The sequence below is a fragment of the Pan paniscus genome, chromosome 4 (assembly GCF_029289425.2).
Source record: "Pan paniscus chromosome 4, NHGRI_mPanPan1-v2.0_pri, whole genome shotgun sequence".
Classification (NCBI taxonomy): domain Eukaryota; kingdom Metazoa; phylum Chordata; class Mammalia; order Primates; family Hominidae; genus Pan; species Pan paniscus.
In genome coordinates this window covers 152,473,858-152,498,320 of record NC_073253.2, presented here as the reverse complement: position 1 = coordinate 152,498,320, position 24,463 = coordinate 152,473,858, and the positions used below count along the sequence as shown (strand labels likewise).

At 43.0% G+C, this 24,463-nt stretch overlaps 1 protein-coding gene across 4 annotated transcripts in view; it reads right to left on the bottom strand.

The window, feature by feature from the left end:
* CYFIP2 (cytoplasmic FMR1 interacting protein 2) overlaps positions 1–24,463 on the bottom strand; it is a 129,749-nt gene that overhangs the window by 92,973 nt on the left and 12,313 nt on the right. For all 4 annotated transcript variants that reach the window (XM_034960877.3, XM_003818984.6, XM_034960879.3 and 1 more), the window contains exons 2-6: positions 17,371–17,510; positions 15,712–15,801; positions 7,702–7,779; positions 5,788–5,889; positions 1,669–1,850 (exon numbers count right to left, since the gene is read on the bottom strand). In XM_034960877.3, the coding sequence (XP_034816768.2) occupies positions 1,669–1,850; positions 5,788–5,889; positions 7,702–7,779; positions 15,712–15,801; positions 17,371–17,487 (569 nt within the window). In that variant the 5' untranslated portion in view covers positions 17,488–17,510. The remainder of the gene's footprint in view (positions 1–1,668; positions 1,851–5,787; positions 5,890–7,701; positions 7,780–15,711; positions 15,802–17,370; positions 17,511–24,463) is intronic.

Below are 24,463 nucleotides of genomic sequence, written 5' to 3'. Positions count from 1 at the left end.
TAAGGGCCCCTTAAATTAAAAGGCAGGAATGTACTAAGAATCTCTGAAATCTCAGAAAGTTTAAGGGGAACTAGCATCCCATCAACCAGCTGGGAGTGGTAAAACAGGAGTGAAATGATCATCCTTGTACCCTCCTGTGACCTCCAGTGAGGCTGCATAGTAAGTTATGGAGAAGCAGTGCAGGTAGGATGCTAGAATGCACCTGTTGTGTATTGTTATTTACAGGAAAACTTCAACGTTTCCAAAGCAAAGCATTGTATGGAAAACAGAAGGCTATGGAACCTCACAGAATCGCAGGTGATGGGATGACGGGCACAGGGAACACAAGCAGGACTTGATGGGAGAAAGCTGTGGCTGCCTGACTTCCCAGCCTAACATGGGGATGTGAAAACAGACAAGACACCCCACCTTGCTCATGACCTAGCTGGGCGGCAGAGGATCTCATTTGTGGCCCTGACAGAAGCAGGCTGGCTACAGGTGGGGAAAATTTGATAGAAGATATTATGCAATAAGCTACCCATAACAACTTTGTAAAATTGTCACTTCTAAGTCAGCCTTGAGATGGGGCCCAGCCTGCTGGACACCACCAGATTTCACAGTTGACTTAGGAGGGTAAACTTGTGAGAATCAGTCTGTTTTCTCTAGTTACCTTGCAGCCCAGGAAGATGTCATTCAAGGAGGGTCTCTCTTTATCAGAGACACAGCAAATCCTTCTCAAGAGACTTCCGGGTGGCTGTATACTTGTTTCTGGAATGACTCCTCCCCCACTTTCAGTCCTCTTTTTTGTTTTAATTTAAAAAAAGAGACGGGGTCTCATTATGGTTTCCAGGCTGGTCTTGAACTCCTGGGCTTAAGTGATCTGCCTGCTGTGGCCTCCCAAAGTGCTAGGATTATAGGTGTGAGACACCTCTCCTGGCTAACCTTCTTGTTCTTAAGAGCTGGCAGAGACCCTGGACTCCAAAGGCAAGCAACCATCCCATCAGGGTGTCTCCACCTCTACACCTCCAGTGACTGATAGAAGGTTTAGCATATGACTCAAGCTGATCAAAGGCAATCCTCCCTGGGACTTCCATGAAAGTATTTGGAAGGAGAAGCATCATGTCTTTCCTTAGAAGCTGGGATTGCTGCACTGGCCTGAGGAAAGCTGCTGGAAGCCACCACAGACCTGAGAATGAAGCCAATGTAGAGGAGGAGGTTGACCTGAGAGCTGGAGGCACTCAGGCTAACATTGTCATCTGAATGCCTGTGTGCAGGTGTACCTGGACTTTCTGTGAGCCAATTCATTTCCTTCTTTTACATACGCTGTTTGAATTGGCTTTATATTCTTGCAGAAAATGACTAATGTAACCATTTTGTGATGATCTTACTGGTCCCATATTACATGGGGCAACATAAAATGCTGCTGCTCCAGAGATGGGGGAACTGAGGGTTTGATTCCATCTTGAGATATAAAACTCTACAAAGATCAAGTTCTTCCAAGGCCCAGCTCTATGCCCTGTTCCTCAAACCACACTGAATCAGGCCAAGCCTCACTATATTTGGGGGATGGCTAGTTTGGTATTAAAGAAAAAGCAGGTGAGAGGGGCTCCATTCTCTTTCTCCACTTGACAGGCAGCCCTGGAGGAGGGGCCTGGATGGGGAAAGGGGAGAGGGGGAGGTTGCCCTGACCTCTTGTAGGCAGAGTGGTCATTCTTGACGCTGCACTTCATGTTCTTTAGCTCATCCAGGACAGCAAACATGTTGATGAACTTGCCCAGGGTCAGGAGGTAGGCCTCAGAGACAAAGTCCTTCCTGCGCTCGGCATGGCACAGCCGCTTCACCTCGCTGCAGAACCGCTCGATGGCCTTGCGCTGGGGGCAGAGGGGCAGCGAGTAAGGTCCACTGTGCTCCCTTATGGGGGCAGGGTCCAGGCTCCTCTAGGGCCCTCCTCAGAGCCAGCCCTCTGGAGAAAGGCAAATCTGCCAGGCAATTTTTCTCAGAGGAGTCCTTAAATCCGAAGCTAATTTCTTTTTTTTTTTCTTTTTTGAGATGGAGTCTTGCTTCATCACCAGGCTGGAGTGCAGCGGTGCGATCTCGGCTCACTGCAACCTCCGCTTCCCAGGTTCAAGCAATTCTCCTGCCTCAGCCTCCCGAGTAGCTGGGATTATAGGCGCATGCCACCATGCCCAGCTAATTTTTCTATTTTTAGTAGAGACAGGGTTTCACCATGTTGGTCAGGCTGGTCTCAATCTCGTGACCTCGTGACCCACCTGCCTCGGCCTCCCAAAGTGCTGGGACTGATTACAGGCATGAGCCACCGTGCCTGGCCCGAAGCTGATTTCTTGAGGGGAGCCTGGAACCTGCCTCCATGCGACTCAAACCAATGCATTCATTCAACATACACTGGCTGAGCATTATGTCTTATTCATTTTGGCATTCCCAGCACCTAGGACAGTGTCAGGTACCAGTCGATAAGAAGGTAGAGACCAAGAGTGAGAGACATGCAGAGAGGAAAAGAGGTTCATTCATCCAGTAGCTATTTAATAGCCATCTACTATGTGCCAGGCACCATTCTAGGTCCCGGGGTAGAGCAGTAAACAAAAGAGAAAAACAGACAAGCAAGCAAATTCTGCCTTCAGGAATTTACATTCTAGTTTTTTGTTTTGTTTTGAGATGGAGTTTCACTGTTACCCAGGCTGGAGTGCAGTGGCACAATGTCAGCTCACTGCAACCTCCGCCTCTCGGGTTCCAGTGATTCTCCTGCCTAAGCCTCCTGGGTAGCTGAGATTACAGGCACGCACCACCATGCCCAGCTAGTTTTTTGTATTTTTAGTAGAGACTGGGTTTCACCATGTTGGCCAGGCTGGTCTCGAACTCCTGACCTCAAGTGATCTGCCTGCCTTGGCCTCCCAAAGTGCTGGGATTACAGGCATGAACCACCACGCCTGGCCTAGGAGTTTACATTCTAGTGAGAGAAGACAGAAAACAATACATAGATCTATTAGAATGTGGTATGTGCTATGGAGAAAAATAAAGAAGGAAGGCTTGAGGAGAAGGGCTCAGAGGGGTTGTCCTTCTAAGGAGGAAGATCAGAGATGGAATCCTCAAGAAGTGACTTGCAGGAAAAGAAGCTGAAAGAGGAAGGAAAAGAGGCTTATGGGGTAACTCAATGGTCAGTGTGAAGGCCCTGAGGTGTGTTCCAGGGATGAGAAGGAAGCTAGGGTGGCTGAAGCGGAGCGAGTACAGGAAGGAGGCAGAGAGATGGGGTCAGGGCACTGTCTCTTGCAGGCCTTTGTGAGGGCTCAGACTTGGACAATGCTTGAGCTGGGAGACATGGGAGGTTCTGAGGCCAGATAACATGGCCTGAATTATATTTTAAAAGAGTCACATTGGCTACTGTGGGGAGAACAGACTCTAGGGTGCAAAGATAGACGTGAGAGAATAGTTAAGGGGGTATTTAAAAGCTTAAAGGTGGGGTTACCATCTGACCCAACAATTCCACTCCTAGGTCTCTACTTGAGAGACATGAAAACATACGTCCACACAAAAACTTGTACGTGAACGATCAATGTTTGTTCATAATAGCCCCAAAGTGGAAATAAACCAATGTCCATCAACTGATGAATGGATAAATAAAATACGGTATATCCATAAAATGGAATAGTATTCAGTCCTAAAAAGGAATGAAATTCTGATACATGCTGTAACATGGATGAGCTTTAAAAACATAATGCTAACTGAAGAGAGCCAGATGGACACAAAAGACCACATGTTATATGATTCAGTTTATATGAAATGTCCAGAACAGGCAAATCTATGGCAGCATAAAGTAGCTTAGTGGTTGCCTCGGGCTGAGATTGGGGAGATGAGGGTATTATGGGGTGATGGCCAAAGGGTGTGGGGTTTCTTATTGGGGTAATGAAGATGTTCTAAAATTGATTGTGGGCCGGGTGTGGTGGCTCATGTCTGTAATCCCAGAACTTTGGGAGACCAAGGCAGGTGGATCACTTGAGGCCAGGAGTTCGAGACCAGCCTGGCCAACATGAAGAAACCCCATATCTACTAAAAAAAAAAAAATACAAAATTAGCTGGTCGTGGTGGCACACACCTGTGGTCCTGGCTACTTGGGAGGGAGGCTGAGGCAGGAGAATCACTTGAACCCAGGAGGCTGAAGTTGCAGTGAGCCGAGATAGTGTCACTGCACTCCAGCCTGAGCGACAGAGAGAGACTCTGTCTCAAAAATAAATAAATAAATAAAACTGATTGTTGTGATGAATGTACAACTCTGTGAATATATTAACAACTGCTAAATTATCCACTTTAAATGGGCAAATTATATGGTATATGTTAAGTATATCTCTATAAAACTGGTACCAAAAATTTTAAAAGGCAGTGGAACAGCAACAACAAAAAGAGGCTACTGAAGTAACCCAGAAAGAGCAAGAAAGAAAGAGAAGGAAGAAAAGGAAAGCAGGGAAGGAAGGGGGAGGAGAAATGATGGCCCCGATTGAGCTCCACTCTGCTTCCACGGGCCTGAGAGGCCCAACCAGCCAGTCAGTCCTTTCCTTCAAAGACCAGACTAAGTCATACTTTCTCCTTCCAGAGTCTAAGTCCAACTAAACTCTGTGAGATGAAAATGGTCCATATCTGCACTGTCCAATATGACAGCCACCATCACACGTGGCCACTCAGCACTTGCAGTGTGCCTAGGATTACTGAGGAACTGAATTTTTCATGTTGTCTCGTTTTATTTTTTTTCAACCTACCTCATGCTTTGATTTTAAAATTTTATTTTTACTTATTTTTATTTTTAATCTTTATGTTTTTCATGTTGTCACTTTTTAATTAATGTAAGTACCCACATGTGGCTAATGGCTATGGCACTGGACAGCACAGTTCTAAATTATTCCAGATCCTCCCTTCTGTAAATACCTCTTGTCAGGAGACTCTCAGTTTCACAGTTAATCAGTTTCTGGATAGTTCTTCTCTCTTAGCCCTGCCTTCCCCAAAAGATTTTGGGCTCCCGAAGGCAGGTCCATGATGCTAACAGCAGCTGCAATTTGTGAAACCTACTCTGACCAGGGTCCTACTTGGCTCTTTACAAACAGACCTCATTTATTCTCACCATAAACCTGTGAAGCCGGTCATTTTCAAGGTGAAAAATCCCAAGGTGTCAGAGACATTAAATAACTCACAAACACACAGTTAGAGAGTGAAAGGGCCAGGGATGTGACTTGGGCTTCTCTGCCTCCAAAGGCCATGCTCCCCACCTAGGCTGCATATCCACACCCCACCTTCCCATTTCCCTCACACCCAGGCACTTCATTTTATTTCTTCAACACAGCAAGCTCCTTCCAGCCTCAGCCTCAAGGCTTTTGCCTCTGTGGTACCTTCTGCCTGAAACCCTTTCCTCCTGGTCATCACATGTCAGACTCTCTCTCTGAGTCTCAGCTCAAATGCCACCTCCTGAGAAGCTGTCCCTAAAGCAGCACTCACATCACAGGCACTCTATAACCCAGAATTTTTCAAAATGTTATTTTACTCACAGCACTTATTATTCCCTGAATATTAATGTGTATTGCTTATTGTCTCTCCTCCTACACAAAACACACTCACATACTCACTAGGATGAAAATTCCACGAGGGTGGGGAGACTCATCCGTCTTGCTCACCCAGGGGTGTGTAGGGCACAGTCAAAAAATATTTGCTTAGTGAATAAATAACATGGCACAAAACTGCAGACCCCAGTGGTTAGAAAACTAGGGGCCTTTTCAGTTCTCCAGATACAGACCTGCCCTCCCCACTCACCTGAAAATACATGAACTTCATGAGCTTGGTGACCTCCGGCTCCAGCACCTCCACTGTCTTCTCATAGATCTCTACTCGGTTGGGCTGCTCATTGCATTTCACCTGTGGGGGATAGTGGGGACACACACATCCTGGTTTACACCTGTTGTCTTATTACTGTTTTTTGTTTTGTTTTGTTTTTGAGACAGGGTCTTGCTCTGTTGTCCAGGCTAGAGTGCAGTGGCATGATCATGGCTCACTGAAACCTCAACCTCCTAGGCTCAAGTGATCCTCCCAACTCAGCCTGCCAAGTAGGTGGGACTTCAGGCATGCAACACCATATCCAGCTAATTTTTGTAGTTGGTGTAGGGATGGCGTCTCACTATGTTGCCCAGGCTGGTCTTGAACTCCTGGGCTCAAGCAATCCTCCCACCTCAGCCTCCCAAATTGCTGGGATTACAGGCGTGAGCCACCATGCACGGCCCTGCTGTCTTATTAATAGGGCCCTTTTTCACTCTCAAATATACCTGATTTTGGATGATAACTGATATGCTCATCCTAGTGAGGAGACTTGGGTAGCCCCTGCTTCACCAATCTGGCAGGGGGCAGAAGTGCTCCCCAGACATTGGCTGCAGGAAAGGAACCAGTTGGTCCCAAGAACAGAACCCTCCTTCCTTTTTCTCAGTTCTGTGCCCTGTCCATGAGTTACTGACATGTTCACATTTATCTGCAAGCTCTCCCTCCTTCAGTCTTTCCCCTGTCCGCACTCTAGCGGGGTCCAGCTGGATTCTAAGCAGAGAGAAATATTCTTTCCATTGTTCTGGATACACCTGGGACAAAGCTCCCCTAGACCTACCCAGGCCCATTTCCCTTGCTCTGCAGTTTTCACCAGTGTGCACATCAGAATCCGATGGCAGACATCCTCACAACGCACACGCCAAGGCTGCTAATGGATACACGGGATCTGAAGAGCGAGCCCAGGTAAGCACAGGGACATTCTTCACACTATTGCTTAGAAAGTCTTAAAGTGGCAGCATCATGCTAAATATCCACCAGTCAACGATTAAGTGGATAAAATATGCTACAATCACATAGTATCACTGTGAGCTGTTAGAAGGAATGAGACAGTTTTATGTAACCAGGAAACAAAGTCACCACAAACAGGTGAAAAAAGTGACAGAATAATCAGGTCCCATTTTTATTAAGTGAAACAAAACAGCATGTGTGCTCATATATAAGACAGGCATAGAAAATCTGAAAGGATGCAAACCAAATTGTTAATAGTAGTTATTGCTGGGGCCTAGAATTAGAAGGAAGGGGGAGGAATAGTTTCTGTTTACACACCTGTGGCTTGCTGATTTTGTTGCCATAGGACCCGTTAATTACATGATGATGGCACTGATGGTAATAAAAATATCTGTATGTGTGTCAACATGACAAAAGTCAGTAATTAAGAATTAAGTGAGGAAAAAAGCAAGTGGCAGAACAATATAAACACAAAATAATACATTTTTGTAAATAATAATTTACAAAATAATATTCATGCCAGGAAAAAGATCCAGACAAATATGTCACAAAGTGTACATGGCCATCCCATGGCAGGATGTGGGTTTGGGTGGTTGGGGTGAGGGAGTGGGAACATCTTGCTTTTTACTTCATACCCCCTGCAGTGGTTTTGGTGTCATGTAGTTACCATATACTGCTTTGGAAATAAAATATATTGAACAAATGTGTTTTAAGTCCCTCGACATGCGTCCCTGTCATCACTTTTATGGGAAGCTCTCTGAATGTCTTCCAGGTTCTTCCTTGGATAAGAGGACCTGCTTTACTCCCTACCACGTGGAAAAAAAAGCTCAGCTCTCTGGTTTGGGGATGAAGTAGGGGTTAGTAATGCCCTCTGGAGGGGAAAGAGACACACAACAAGGACAGTCTCACCTGGGGAATGGCCCGGGAACAGCTGCGCCAGGTGTACAGCATGACCGCATACTCATGTCCTTCCTCCAGCATCTCATTCTGAAATGGTAAAACAGCCTCAGCAGGGAGGAACAAGACGGGTGCCACCAGGCTGCAAAAGCCCCCAGATCCTCACTACTTATGGTATGGTCCATGGACCCGCAGCATGGACATCACTTGGGGAACTTACTGGAAATGGAGAATCTCAGGTCCCTCCCTGGGCCTATGCAATAAGAATGTGCATTTCAACAAAATTCCCAGATGACTCACATACACAATGAGTTTGAGAAGAACTCATCCTCAGGCCACATTTTCCCAAACAGATGGATGGCTACCTTAGAAAGAATGGGGCAGAGCTATGTGCCCCCCAGATATAATGTTAGCAAGAAAATAAGCAAGTAGCAAAACAGTATGTACAGCAGATAGGTTAAAAAACAAAACAGAAATAGTTATGAAAGTATATTATCAAAACTGCCTTTGCAAAGATTACGACAGAGAAATCTGACATAGTTGACTCCATCTTGCTTCTAACCTCCAAGCTGTCCTTGGTCATTCCTGGATGTAGGCTAACTTTGGGAGGAATTTCGTCGACAGTTTAACCTTAAAGCAAGGATGATAATAGCCCTTTCCAAAACTAAACTGCCTTTGTAAAACTAATGACAGGCCACAAGGTTAGGATTATGAGAGGTGTGTGAATTCTGCTGAAGATGTAGGCATACTTTCCATAATCCCTTACTATTCAGGAGTCTTGTGACCAGAGGTCACAAGATTGGTGCCTTCCCCAATTGCTCTTACAAATACCAACACTATTGTAGAATGTAAGATTGGTCTTTTGAGAAGTTCTTCAGACTGACTCCACCTGGACTTTTGGGACTCGACTGGTCCAATGGCCCCCACCCAGATGCAGCCTCAGCACATGAGGCCTGTTTTCCACACTCCATGACTGGATCCCCAATCAATCAGCACCCATTCCCTAGCCCCATGCCCACCAAACTATCCTGGAAAAAGTCTAACCTCCAAGCCTTTGGGGAGACTGATTTGCATAATAACTGTCTCCTTTGTGGCCAGCCTCATATTGATTAAATTCTTTCTTTACTGCAATACCACTGTCTCAGTGAATTGGTTTTGTCTGTGCAGTGGACAGGAAAAACCCATCAGGTAATTACATTATTACGTATTGAAAAAAAAATTTCAGTGCAACATGTACCAAGCTATGGATAGCAAGCTCTCTGTTAGGCTGGATTGCTTTGCATCACTTTTTAAAAAGTCATATAGCACTATAATTTTCACACTTTTATAACAGCCCATGTACTATCTCATAAGCAGGAAAATGATTAATATCAATTTTTAATAATAAGCAGAGCAGATGGGAAAACCAACAACAGCATGAAAAACGAGCGTGAAAAAATACAGTGATGACTCATTTCACTGAGGAATTACTGCTGTGGAAAGAGACCTAAACTCAAGGTCCGAATACCTGGGCTCAAGGCTGGGCGCGGTGGTTCACACCTGTAATCCTAGCACTTTGAAAGGCTGAAGCGGGTGGATCATCTGAGGTCAGGAGTTCAAGATGAGCCTGGCCAAAATGGCAAAACCCCGTCTCTACTAAAAATACAAAAATTAGCCAGGTGTGGTGGCTGGTGCCTGCAATCTCAGCTACTCTGGAGGCTGAGGCAGGAGAATTGCATGAACTCGGGAGGCAGAGGCTGCAATGAGCTTAGATTGCGCCATTGCATTCCAGCCTGGGCGACAGAGCAAGACTCCATCTCAAACACACATACATACATACATACATACATACATAAATATCTGGGCTCAAATCCCAGCTTCACCACTTATTAGCCCTTTAGTCTATTGTAAATCACTTATCCTAAAATTCTCCACTTAGTCATCTGTTAAATCATGATAATAATAATAATAATCTCATAGAATTTTATGAGAATTAAATGGAACACATACACATACTCTTGGTAATCTGTGAAGTGAGTCAGAAAAATAATCTGGCAGTGTCACAACACGTTAACCACAGAGTTACCATTCGACCCAGTAATTCTTGGGTATGTGTATACCCAAGAGAACTGAAAACATATGTCCACACAGAAAAATGTGTAGATTCAAGATTTGCATGTAACACAAATGTTCATAGCAGCATTATTCAAAATAGCCCAATAACCCGAATGTCCATCAATGGATGGATGGATAAATAAAATGTGGCATATCCATACGATTAATTATTTGGCAATACAAAGTAATGAACTACCAATACAAGCTACCACATGGATGAACTTTGAAAACATTATGCTGGCCAGGCGCGGTGGCTCACGTCTGTAATCCCAGCACTTTGGGAGGCCGAGGCAGGTGGATCACCTGAGGTTGGGAGTTCGAGGACAGCCTGATGAACATGGAGAAACCCTGTTTCTACTAAAAATACAAAGTTAGCCGGGCATGTTGGTGCATGCCTATAATCCCAGCTACTCGGGAGGCTGAGGCAGAAGAATCACTTGAACCCGGGCGGTGGAAGTTGCGGTGAGCCAAGATTGTGCCATTGCACTCCAGCCTGGGCAATAAGAGCAAAACTCCGTCTCAAAAAAAAAAATAAATAAAAATAAAAATAAAAAAAGAAAAAAGAAAAAGAAAGAAAGAAAACATTCTGTTAAGTAAAAGAAGCCAGACACAAAAGGTCCATATTGGATTATTTATTTAGATGAAAATAGGCAAATCCATAGAAACAGAAAGTATATTAGTGACTTCCAGGAGGTGGTGGGGTGAGAGGAATTGGGATTGACTACTAACAGGTCCAGGGCATCTTTTAGGGGTGATGAAAATTAGGTAGTAGCCATGGCTGTATAACATTGTGAATATGCTAAAAACTACTGAATTGTACACTTTATTTATTTATTTATTTATTTATTTTTTTATTTTTTTATTTTATTTTTATTTTTTATTATACTTTAAGTTTTAGGGTACATGTGCACATTGTGCAGGTTAGTTACATATGTATACATGTGCCATGCTGGTGCGCTGCACCCACTAACTCGTGCACATGGACACAGGAAGGGGAATATCATACTCTGGGGACTGTGGTGGGGAGGGGGGAGGGGGGAGGGATAGCATTGGGAGATATACCTAATGCTAGATGACGAGTTAGTGAATTGTACACTTTAAATAGAAATACACTTTGAAAAAAAATCAACAAAGAAAGAATTTTACTAGGCCATCTCTTTTTATAAATGTTTATATCTATATTAAAAAATGAACTTTATTTTTAAATCCACATATCACCATTTCATAATATCTTATTAGTACAACAGCAGATCAATTTACTTATGACAGTTCTGTTTTCAACAGCAAATGTCATTGACAAGTCACACTTTCAATGATTAATTTAGAGAACTTTAAAAATCAGTATCATGTTGTCCTTGAGAACAGAGAGAACCAATCAAGCCCGTGGGTCCCGCAGTCATCTGCCTCAGAACACATGTCAAAAAGGGGAAGTGACGGTCATGTAAGGAACACGTGTCTACTTTTAGCACCAACCTGCCTGCCGACGGGTGTTAATTCCAACTCATGCATTCAGTGAATGTTTAACTGGGCACTCATGGGTCCCAGGCTCTGTGCTCTGTGCTGCAAACAGCGCAGTGAACAAGAAGAATGTGAACTCTGCCCTACGGACAGTTTGGCCATCAGCCAGATCTGTCATGCAATTATGCTAGAATGTAGAGGTTAGGATGGTGCAGTGGAAAGAGCCCTGGGTGGGGTCTTGGGAAACTTGAGTTCTGGTCCTCACTCTTCTTGGGCCCACCTTTTAACTTGTAATGTCTTAGTTTCCTTACTTGGAGGTAAAGAGTTGGCCTGAATCATTCGTGTTCAACCCTTGTTGTATATTAGAGTCACCTGGGGAATTTGATGCCTAAGCCATGCCCCAGATTAACTAAATATTTATCCCTGGGGATGGGGTGGGGCACTGGTGTTTTTAAACAATCCCCAGGTTGATTCTCTTGTGCAGCCCACATTGACAGCTTCAGGACTAAGGATCTCTAAGGTCCTTTACATTTCTAATATTCTGAAAGTCCATGACTTAAACCCAATGTGAGTGTAGCTCAAATTTTATGTAGTGACAGATCCAGTGATCACTCAGCCCCCATCTCACCCCAGCAAAGAACCCTCAACTCTTCCATATAGTTGGTCAGTTATGTGGTTTACGTACTTCCCCTCCTCCTCTTTTCTCTGGCTATCCTGTCCTTTGAGAGATTCACCTTGCCCAAGTGGGGACAGGAGACATACAAGAAGATGAGCATCTCATACACCCACAATGCTGCTGATAAGCAACCCTAGAAAGACTGGGGAAGGCACGAGGAAGACACTGTTGACTGAAGGGAGATTTTGGTGTTATCCAGGAATGTCAGCATTGCATGCCACTCATGACTCATGCCTAAGCCACATCAACACTCTCCCTGTGTAGGCAGAATAATGGTCCCCCAAAGATGTCTGTATCCTAATCCCTGGTGCCTGTGAATATGTTCCTTCACATGGAAAGAGGCAATTTGCAGATGTGACCAATTAAGAGCCTTGCAATGGGGGTAGGCGGGTGGTGGTGGTTGTTCTGGATTATCCTGGGGAGCCCAGTGTAAACACAAGGTACTCATAAGCAAAAGAGGGAGGCAGAAGAGTCAGAGAAGGAGATTTGAAGATGCAGGCAGAGATCAGAGTGATGTCACTGCTGGCTGGGGGCCACGTGTCAAGGAATGTAGACACCTCTAGAAGCTGGAAAAGGCAAGGGAACAGACTTTCTCCTGGAGCCTGCAGAAGGAATGCGGCCCTGCTGGCACCCTGATTTTAACTCAGTAAGACCCACGTCAGACTTCTGACCTACAAAACTATAAGCAAATAAATCAGTGTTCTTCTAAGCCACTAAGTTTGTGACACTCTGTTAGGGCAGCAACAGAAAATGAACACTATCACTCTCCAACCTAACCCCTCCTTCCGACTGCTCTGTTGGTGTCTTGACCTGGTCTTCCTGGGAACTCAGTCAGTGCAGTCTCAGCTGACTGCTAAGCCAGTGTCCCTCACATCCATATCCTCTTAGCTGTACCCCAGTGCCATCACCCTCATTCGGCCTTGAATGCCTGCAGTGTAGATAACTTTAATTATCTTGACTAATTTATTTGCCTCATTCCTACTTGCAACTCATTCTACATATGACTAACACATGGAATCTGTCCCCCAAGCAGCATTCTGTTCATATCTCTTTTAAGGATAAAGATTTTTCCATTGCTTTTAATTTTTTATTAAATAAACTAAAGCCTTCTGTTATGGGCTGAATTGTGTGCCCCCCAAATTTATAGGTTGAAGCCCTAACCCCACAGGACCTCAGAATGCGACTGTATTTGGAGACGGGGCCTTTAAAGAGGTAATTAAGTTAAAATGAGGCCATTAGAGAGGGCCCTGATCTAATCTGACTGGTGTCCTTATAAAAAGAGGAAATCTGGACACACAGAAAGAAGGTGCCAGAGATGTGTGCACACAGAGAAGAGACCATGTGAGGATGCAGAGAGAAACAGTCATCTGGGAGCCAAGGAAAAAAGTCTGAGGAAAAACCGAACCTACAGACACCTTGATCTTGGACTTCTAATCTCCGGAACGGGGAGGAAATACATTTTTGCTGTTTAAGCCATTTAGTCTGTGGCACTTTGTTATGGTATCCAAGCCAACGAATACACCCTCTATGCCCTGACCCTTTATTTGTAGGGAATCTGTAAACAATATCCCTATATGCACTTTACAGTCCAAACCAGTCACTCCTTGAAAATCCTTGCCCTGTGCCTTTGCTCACACCGGCTCTTCCACGTGGTGTGCTCTCCCCGTCTCATCTCTGACTGGTAAAATTCTAACTGTGTGAGACAGCACGGAACAGGAGAAAGAGATCAGGACTGGCAATCAGTCCTGGATTTCAGGTCCAGTCTTGTGATTTACTGGTTGTGGGATCATGAGCAACCTGCTTATTAACTTTTCTAGGCCTCAGTTTTCTCATCCCTAAAATGGATATAATGATCCCTTTGCAAGTCACAGGGCTGTTATAAAGCTCCAATAATATAATATATGAAAATGCCTTACATATATTTTAAAGTATACTGTATCTACAAGGTATCATTATCCTCCTACAAGGCCTCACACAAAAGCCACTTCCTACATCAAGCTTTCTCTGACTCTCTCAAGGTTCCTTCAAAAACACAGAACTTTGAACTTTTACCATGACATTTACCCTTAACTTCGTGTATTTTTGTTTGTCTGCAAGGCATAGTCTGGAGCAAAGGTTTTGTAGTCAGGCAGACCTTGATCTAGCGCTGTCACTTGTCAGCTGCAGGACCCTGAGTAAGTTATGCAATTTTTCTGGGCTCCAGTTTTCCCCATCGGCAAAATGGATATGATAATAGAACCTACCTCACAGGGTTGATGTGAGGAGCAAATGAGACAATGCATCTAAAATATCTGTATAGAGAAAGCATTCGATAAATGGTAAGCTTATCTATTTCCCACTTGACTCACTGAGGATCAGGACTGGCCCCTATCTGCCCTTGCATACCTCTCCAGCATTTACACAGTCCTCTGTGGGCACCAGCCACACAATACTTATTGAATGAATGAGCAGGGTTTGTCAACACAAGGTTACGGGAGATAACCAATACAGTGCTGTGGTTGGAGTGTGTTCCCCAAAGTTCATGTGTTAGAAACTTAAATCTCCAGTGCAACAGTGTTGAGAGGTGGGACCTTTAACAGGTGATCAGGTCACGAGAGCTCTACCCCCATGAAAGAATTAATGCTGTTATTATGGGGGTGGGTTCCTCATAAAGGATGAGTTTGGACCCCTTCCCTCTCTCTGCCACCCATGTCATGGCTTCTGCCATGATATGATACAGTAAGAAGGCTCTCACCAGATACTGCCCCCTCAATCTTGGACTTTCCAGCCTCCATAATCATGAGCCAATAAGCCGCTACTCTTATTTTTTTGAGATAGGGTCTTGCTCTGTTGCCCAGGCTGGAGTGCAGTGGTACGATCATGGCTCACTGCAGCCTCAACCTCCTGGGCTCAAGCAATCCTCCCACCTGAGCCTCCCACGTAGCTGCGACTATAGGTGCGTGCCACCTCACCCGGCTAATTTTTAAATTTTTTGTAGAGACAGGGTCTTGCCATGTTGCCCAGGCTGGTCTTGAACTCCTGGGCTCAAGGGATCTTCCTACCTCAGCCTCCCAAAGTGCTGGGGTTATGGGCATGAGCTACCATACTCAGCCTAAACTTCTATTTATTATAAATTATCCAGTCTGCAGTTTCCTTGTTATAGCATCACAAAACGAGCTAAGACATATACTGTCAAAGGTCTATGGAGCCACAGGCAGGGTTTATGGAACCACAGGCAGGGTCTATGAACACGGAATTTGGAATTCTTTAAATTGCAGTGCTGCATGAGAATAAAATCAGTGGAAGCCCAACAGAGAAGGGGAGGAGCCCTCCACAGATGAATCAGACTCTAAGAGAGAAAATAATAACTGGCCCTATTTGCAAATGATTTAGGCCATTAGCTTTTTTGAGTAACTGTTATTCCAAAACCAAAGCCAATGTCCCTTTTTCAAGGAACCTTTTGCTCTGCTCAAGAGACAAAATTCCACACATTCATTAACCTATAAACAAGGCAAGATCCAATCACATGTTAACCCAAAAAGCTATAGGAGCTCAGGAAAGTGAGTAGTGGAGACTAAGTTGGACCCTAACAGTTGAGTAGGATTCGCAAAGTTGGACGATAAAGGGGAACTGTATGTTTCTAGGCACCGAGAGGGGACGGGGCAGAATGTAAGAGTGGGCTTAAGCAGATGATTCTGACTGAGGCAGGGGGTTCTTAGAGTAGCTGAGCACATGCCTCTGGTGTGAGAAGCTGCCCGCGGCCCCTGCCAGCCCAGCAGGGAGCATGTCTGCACACGTGGGTCACAGAGACTTACCATGCTGGAGTGGACTGTAGCCTGCTCAATGTACCTTGCAATGCCCGTGACAAATGCATTCCTGTCCTCAAAGTTTGTGTCAAAGTTAGCCTGTGGAATTAGAGGACAGGAACATTTTGGTTGTTAGAAAACAGTTCCAAGTTGGCTGGGTGTCCAGAGGGCAAACTGCTGCCAACAAACAACGCAAGCTCTCTGTGGAAACCTCCTGCTGCGTCACCTTTCATCTTGCCCCTTCCCCACAAAGTCCCACTCTCAATCACACTGGGCAGGAGCTGGCGATGACAGGGCCCGCCGTCTGCTTCCCATCAGTAATCAGGTTCACTCATCTGAGCTTCAGAAGCAGATGCTTAAACTCCACAAGCCCAAATAGCTGCTAAAAGTTAAGATGTGCATTGCTTTGATTCGGCAGTTCCAGAAATACTCACCCAAGGGTGTGGATATATAGGTACAAGAATAATTACTGTGGCTGTTTTTTGTGATTAAAACAAACTGTAAACAACCCAAATATCCATCAACAGTGAAAGGCTAAATATATATATATATATATATATACATAAAATAGCATATCCATAAATGGACTTTTAAGTACCATGAGGTGGCTAAGCCTAATGTGGTAGTATTGTGGTATTGTCATGGAAAAATATCCATAATAAATTTTAAGTTAAAAAGCCAACTCACAAAGCAATAAATATAGTATGGTTCTCTATTGGTAAAAAAAATATATATGTATATATATGCATATATATACACACACATATATATGTATATATATGCATATATATATACACACACATATATATGTATATTTGGTAAAAAAGGTATATATCTGCATAGTTATAGAAAAAATTTATATGTTTTTGTATACTTTTTTGTATACTTTTCTGTATTGCTTATAATAAAAAAGGTATTTGTATAATTAAAATTTTAATCTGGGTTAGAAGATGTGAATCAATGAAGTTTATGGGCCGAACCTTCAAGCATGTACTTCATACATCCACTGAATGAAATTTAAGAATTTATTATGTATTTATATTTAGTCTCCTGTAGCAATCTGAGAACTATCAAAAGGTCAAACACAGCTAAGACTTTCAAATTAGCATATCCTTTCTTAACATGGCATCTGGCCTGGCACACCCAGACAAGGGGCTATACCGACTCCCGGCCCTGATAGGTCATAGTTTGGAACAATCTGATGGTGGTTTATCACAAGCTCTGCTCTCTTAGGCAAAAGCAAACAACTGTGACCAGCTTCCCTGAGCCATGAGCTGCTATGGGGTGTTGTAGTGCCCTCCTCACATGCATGAAGGAAAAGTAATTACCCAGGCAGGCTCTGGAGTTTCTAAATTGCAATATTTAATTCATGAGGCCAGAGCTGCCAAAACCTTGGTTGGTACAGCAGCAAGAATAGCCCGGAAGGTATTTGGGGTCAAAGCAGATCAACAAGACTTCCCTGGGGGAGGGAGGGAAACAGTCCTGCGGCACATTTAGTAGCTAATCTGTTCCTTATACTCGGCTCTACCAGCGCACAAGGGACTCCATCAGCTCACAACCTTTCACCTTCTAGATGCAGACCTCCCCTTCCCTCTGCCTTAGGGCAAACTCTCTTAGGGGATCCCCAGAATTCCTGGGCCCCCTGGTGCTATCTACCATTTCCATTACCTGGTACATGATGGAGGAAGGTGGAGGCTCGATGCATGGCTGCTGGTCGGGGAGGGGAAGCTCTTCAAGCAGGTCCACGTTGGACAGGGCATCTTCCAGGGTGACGTGCGTGGTCATGGCTGCAGTTTCTGTATTCTGCACTGAAGGGAAGGAAGAGAAGGTCAGTGGAGAATTTCAGGGGCCTCTAAAATTCCTCTTAACCGCACCATGTCCAGCATCCTTTGGGAGAATAAAGAGAGTTAAAATGCATTGAGGCCACTTCCACTCACCACTTCTTCCCAAGGTGCTCTCAATGTGTATCTTTTATATCTCAGGATCTCTTTATGGCTAACAAGGTATTTTGTGTGCACTTGGTTGAGCCTCACCACCACCCTCTGTGATCAACATGGAAGGTGGTACCCTATCCATATAACTGATGAAAAATCAAGGCTCAGAGAAATTATGTGATGCCCACACAGTCACGTGACCACAAGCGAGGGACCTCAAGTGGGATGTGAGAACATAGGTCATGGTTAGTTTCTCCACCTTTTGTTCTTCATAAGGATATTTATGAGTTCCACTCTTAAATTACCATGCAATACAATTATCCAGGATCGTGACAGCCAAGATAATCAACTGAAAACCAGAGCCCAGGTTTTTAGGCTAATTAAACTGGGATTAAAATAACTCAATTCCTGCAAATCAACCTTCTTTGCAAAGATGGAGGAGCCACTGTCTTCCTTGACCTGGGTATGTTTTGTGAGCCACATCAAACAAATCAGCCCTAAATGGATATTTCTGTGTCTTAGACCCTGGCACAGCGCAGCTGCTTTGATAGTATGTTTGGCAGGATTAGAAGCTGAAGAGAATCTGAACAGCACAGTTACCCAACTAGAGCTAATTCCTATTTTAAGAACTCAGCACCCAGCAAACAGAATACTCATTTTTCCCCCCAAACATATGTGAAACACTGCTTAAAAACTAATCATGATTTAGGCTATAAATCAGGTTCCCCCAAGTTTCTTCAAAAATGATGGCCTACAAGTCACATTCACTTATTATTAAATATAATTCAAGGAAATTAGAAATCAATAATGCAAATTGTAGCAATAAAATCCCATACCTTTGAAAATTGATCAGACATACTTCAAGGTCATTCATAACTAAAGAGGAATTCAAATAGAAATGATAAGATCTTTAGAAATGAAAGATGGAAAGCACTAATACATGTCTTCAACACATTTAGCTGAAAGAAAAGTGGAACTAAATGAAGTTAATGTTACACTCAAAAACCTTAAGAGAACAAAAATCAGCCCAGAGAAATGAGAACAGAGGGACTGAGAGTTACAAAGGCAGACATAAAGCAAAAAGCAAAGCAAAATAAAACGTAACAGTAGAGGTGAACAAAAACACTAAAAGCTGAGTTTCAGAAAAATATTATTAATAATAATAAAGCCAACCCTAAACACACATGATTAAGAGGGACACAAAGAGAAGGGCCACTGTGCTTGTCTGAGAATCCCTTCCTGACCACCTTCGATCCCAGGGAGTTGTGAGATCCTGGGGCTGGGATTTCTGCTGTGAATGTCAGTGAGTTTGCTTTGCTTGTTAGGAAATACAGTGTCTAACATTAGGGGGGAAAAGGACCATCAACACAAGAATTTGATCCAGGGGCTGCAAAGGACTAAAACAACTGCAGAATATACCTAAGGTCCTGCTGCCCCGAGACTAATACCTGCCTTAGGCCCAAGGTTGGGAGGGCAGATTGGGGCTGAGCCTTCACTGGCTGCTGTGCAGCTAACTAGATTCACATTTCACTGAGTTCTCAAACACACCTTCCCATCACGTACCATGACAACAGCAAATGCTGCATCCAGTGAGGGCTCACTGAGCCCAGAGGTAACTTCCCCATCTGCCCTCTGCAGAAGGCTGGTCTCCTACGGTGGTTTCAGGTCCTCTCCACACCTAAGCTTCTTCCTCTTCTCTCCCCCACAATTCTAAGTGTGGCATTCAGTTCTACAGCAAAACCACTTCACTGATCCATTGAAAGAAAAGAAAAAAAAAAGACTGTCTTCCTTCTTACACTATTACTAAGTCCATTTTACAGGAGGGAGTAATGATTTTACTGGGCATAATGATCTTCAACCTCCAAAGCCCTAGTAATTCTCTTCATTAATTCCAATTATAATAATAGTGAAACATTTCTTTAGCCCTTACTCTGTGTCAGACACTATGCGAAGTACTTGACTATTTCAATCTTGCATCCACCCTATAAAGATAGGTACTATGATTATTCCCAGTCTATAGATGAACAAACAGAACCTCGGCATTTAATTTCATAGGATCAAGTGCTGGCAAGTGGTGGAGGGAGGGCTGACCCAGGTTTGTCCAGCTCCATAGTCTGAAGTCAGCTTCATTACTACATACTTCCTTCCAAGGGCTCACGCTCACATTTTGAGATTACACTTGATAAGTGGAGGTTTATTTCATACCAACCTCTACGCTAGGTGTTTTCAAACACTCTGTGTTAATGGTTCTTGGCCCTGCTTGTGCCAAAAAATCATGTGCACAGCTTCTTAATAACACAATGCCTGGGTTCCAACCAGGGGACCAGGAAGACTGCATTTGAAAGGTGTCCTATCTCATTTTCAATAAGGAAAATCCAGATGAAACTTACAAGGAGATACACCATTTCTCACTGATTAGATCGACTCAAATCCAAAAGTTTGACTACACATGCTGTTGGCAAGACTATGGAGAAACAGGATCTCCCAAACACTGTTAGTAGGGATGGCAAAATGACACAACTCCCATGGGAGGAAATCTGGCAATATCTAACAAACTTCCATAAGCATTTTACCCTTTGACCAGCAATCCCACTTCTAGGAATCTGTCCCAAAGATGCATTGACAAAAATACGCAAAGATATATGCACAAGGCCATCCACAGCAGGACTACTTGTGATAGCAAAAACTGAAAACAGCAAACATCCATTGATATAGTTAGGATACTTGCCCTCACCCAAATCTCATGTTGAATTCTAATCTCCAATGTTGGAGGTGGGGCCTGGTGGGAGGTGTTTGGATCATGGGGGCAGGTCCCTCATGAACGGCTTGGGCCATCCCCTTGGTGATGAGTGAGTTCTGAGTTCACAGGAGATCTGGTCATTTTAAAAGTGTGTGGCACCTCCCTCCCCCACACTGCCCACTCTCTTGCTCCTGCTTTCACCATATGGTATAACTGTTACCCCTCTGCCTTCTGCCATGATTGAAAGCTTTCTGCGGCCTCCCCAGAAGCTGAGCAGATGCTGGCACCATGCTTCCTGTACAGCCTGTGGAACTGTGAGGTCAATTAAACCTCTTTTCTTTATAAATTACCCAGTCTCAGATATTTCTTTATAGCAGTGCAAGAACGGCCTAATACATCCATTAACAGAGGACTGTCTGGATAAACTACGGTGCCACTGTACAGGGAAATATGAAGCAGCAGGAAAATGGAATGAGGACCCTCTCTACACGCAACTACGGGTGATCTCCAGGACATGGTATGGAGAGCACGTGCTCATTTACCCAGGAGAGGGGGCTGCAGATGTCTACACACACATCTTCTACTTAAAAAACAAACAATGGAAAGGCAAGCCATATGCTTTTAAAAATCAGTTACCTATGGAAAACAGGAAAAGAAGGGAAAACAGTTAAGAGATAGGGGCTAGAATCCTTTGAATATGCCTTATTTTGTAGATTTGACTTTGAAAACATCAAAACATTTTACATACTTAAAAATAAAATCTAAATTTATAAAAAGTGGCCCCTAAATTGAAAAGTAAAATGAAACAAATGAATGTATATATATGTTGTACTATTAGAGTAACTCCACAGAAAGGGACTATTATTCCAAGTGATTTTAAAATTGAGTGATGTGCTGGAAGAGCCCTGATGGATCACAAAGACATCTAATAAAAGCTTGGTTTTTATTACCTCGTTACTCTTAGATAAGCCTGTGAACCAACCTTTCTGTTGAGAATTGGTAAATAAAAGCAAACATTTAACCTGTCTTTCTTAAACTATACCACTAGATAACCGAACTATAGAAGAGATGGATGTTTCTTTCCATAAAAGTATTTTTTTCCTTTTTAACAGAAAAATGATAATATCCTTGTTTTCCAACCTCTACAAACAAATGGATCTAGGCACGGATCATCATCAGCTGTTAACATCCCTAAATGAAAGACAATCAGATATTATGTGCTTAATGATGGAAAAACACACCAAGAATGCTGGATCCAAAACAAAACACCTGAATCTAATTAAGCCTTTGATGCCAACTCACAGGAAATATAAGAGGGCAGAAAAACATGCTATACCCCAGTGATGTAATCAGCAAAATGCAATCTATGACAAATTCTGCTGGACAAATGACTCAGGACCTCTAACAAATAAATTGCAAAGATAGAAAAGAGAGATGGGAGGAAAGTCTATAGATTTTGAAGAGACTGAACACACTATCACGTGTGGACCTTATTTGGATCCTATTTCAAACAAACCACCATACAAATAAAATTATAACTTTATGAGAAAATTAGAAAATTAGTACTGACTGGATATTTGATAATATGAAGGAAATATTGTATTTAGGTTTGATAATATCAAGGTTATGTTTTAAAAGAACCTATATCTTCCAGAAAGATCTACTAAAATATAGATAAAAGGACACAGGGTTTTGCTTCTAAATAATACTAGATGGGGGAAGAGTGAATAGAAATGAAACAAATTCAGCAGTGAGTTAGTAACTATAGATTGTGTGTGACACATACATAGAAATTACTGTATTTTTCCATCCAATTTTATATATGTTTCAAATTTTTCATAAAATCCCCTAGATCAGTTTATAAGCTCCCAGCTCTTATCCAACTTCCCTTTTTTTCTCCTGTAACTAGGTTTCTTCTGGGCTACTCAAACTTAAAAAATACTCATTTACAGACGGGTGTGGTGGCTCACGCCTGTAATCCCAGCACTTTGGGAGGCTGAGACGGGTGGATCACCTGAGGTCAGGAGTTCGAGACCAGCCTGACCAGCCTGGTCAATTTTTCTTTAGTAGAAATCCCATTTCTACTAAAAATACAAAAAAAAAAAAAAATTAGCCAGGCGTGGTGGTGGGTGCCTGTAATCCCAGCTACTGAGGCAGGAAAATCACTTGAACCCAGGAGGCAGAGGTTGCAGTGAGCCAAGATCATGCCATTGCACTCCAGCCTGGGCAACAAGGGCAAAACTTCATCTCACACACACACACACACAAAAATACTCATTTACCAGAATAACCATTAAGTTTTCCTCTGTAGCATAATAGTACCCCTGAACATCCCTTGAAGAGAATCAATAAGTAAGTGAACAACCTACAAAGCAAATAAATTAGGAGTCTGTTTATGTTAATGCTATCTTTCTTCTCCCCTGGCAAATACAACTTCTATAGTGGATTTCTATGAGCATTGGTAGATCATTCAGTGCCTAAGGGAGAAGGAAATCCGACATTTTTAGCTCAAGTGCTGGTAGGCACTGCCAAATCCACATCAATCAGAAAGGAAAAATATTCTGGAAATTTGAACAGAGGTATAAATGAAAATAAGAACGTACTTCTTTCCTGCCCAAGTGTCCTGCCTGTTACGCAATCTTCCAAGTGAGAATGATTCTTTATATTCGGTCTACGAACATGTGACCATTTCATCATTTTGAAAAAGAAATTAATAAAATATTTAAAAGTTAACAGTGTTCTGGGAGCATCATTTACCAAACACAGCTGCAACTTCTCAGTGGGGGGCATTCATGACCGGTTTAAATGCAGTGTCTTCATAACAAACTCAGTCGGTGGCCTGGTTTCACCAAAAGTAATAATAACATTGGGCACACAAGCAATTTGCTTCTGAGAAGGGGGGCTTTAGGTGCCCCCCCAGGCAGACATGACTGACAGACCCCAAGCAAGAGGGGGGTGGGTCCCATAAATGCAGGGTGACTGCCAGGAGAACATGGCTTTGGAAATGCAGGTTCTGACATTCACAGCTTAAACCCTGCTTCTCTGTAAGCAAAATACATGCATTGTCATTATCTGTTTGATTTTTCTGGAAAGAAATGAAATATTAAGACTTTTTACTGAAGTGAAATATTAGGCTAGTGTAGTGGGTAAGCTTGAGTTCTGGGTTTCAATCTGTCATCTGCCACTTATGAGCTATATAAACAATAGCATGTTCCTTAACCTCTCCAAGCCTCAGTTTCCTTACCTTGTAAGGGTGACATTTTACAATAGTGCCTGTCCTCAATGTTTATTTTGATTATATAACTACAGCATGTAGAATACTTAACACAGTAGCCAGCAAAGATATGTCAAAAGACAAAATTACAATAAATTTATATAATTAATTGTCCTTAATTTGTGATTTATGAATTGAAGCACCTCCTTTCTATACAATAGAATGAAAGCTCCCATTGGGCAATAGCAAAACCGTGGGTTTTGTAAGGTGGGAAAAAGGAAACACAACAATAGAAAAATAAATGATTAGTTAACATCAAGTTACTTCAGGTTACTTTTTTGTAAGGATTAAGGCAGAGAGGATTTGCTTATTATGCTGACTCAGGTAGAGAGTGGCATTTAGCATGAGTGACTCCATTTTGATTTGGTCTGGTTTTTAGGGGCCTAGTACAGGAGCTTAGTCTTAAACAATGGCCTCCCATACTTTCGTTTAACATTCGCTAGTCTGTGGCCTGTTTTCAATAGAGAGGATGAATTAAATACTGCAACAATTCTCCTACCAAAAAAAGGAAGGTTTATTATTATTACCCTAATATCTCAGTTCTATAGATCTTTCACATTGATTTTCTCAATCACAACTATCCTGCAAATTCAATTCAGCAGGTATAATTTTTGCTGTGTTTCTGAGGACACTGTGTTATGGAGAAGTAAACACTTTTATTCAAGGTCACATGGTCAGCTAGTGGCAGAGGTAGGGTAGAAACAGGATACCTTGACTCCCAATTCTATGCCTTTTCTTCTAGACCACACCTGGTTTTGTACCTTTTTGAAAGGTGCCAAACATATTTTTTTCCCAATTTGGCTGCTTTTTCCT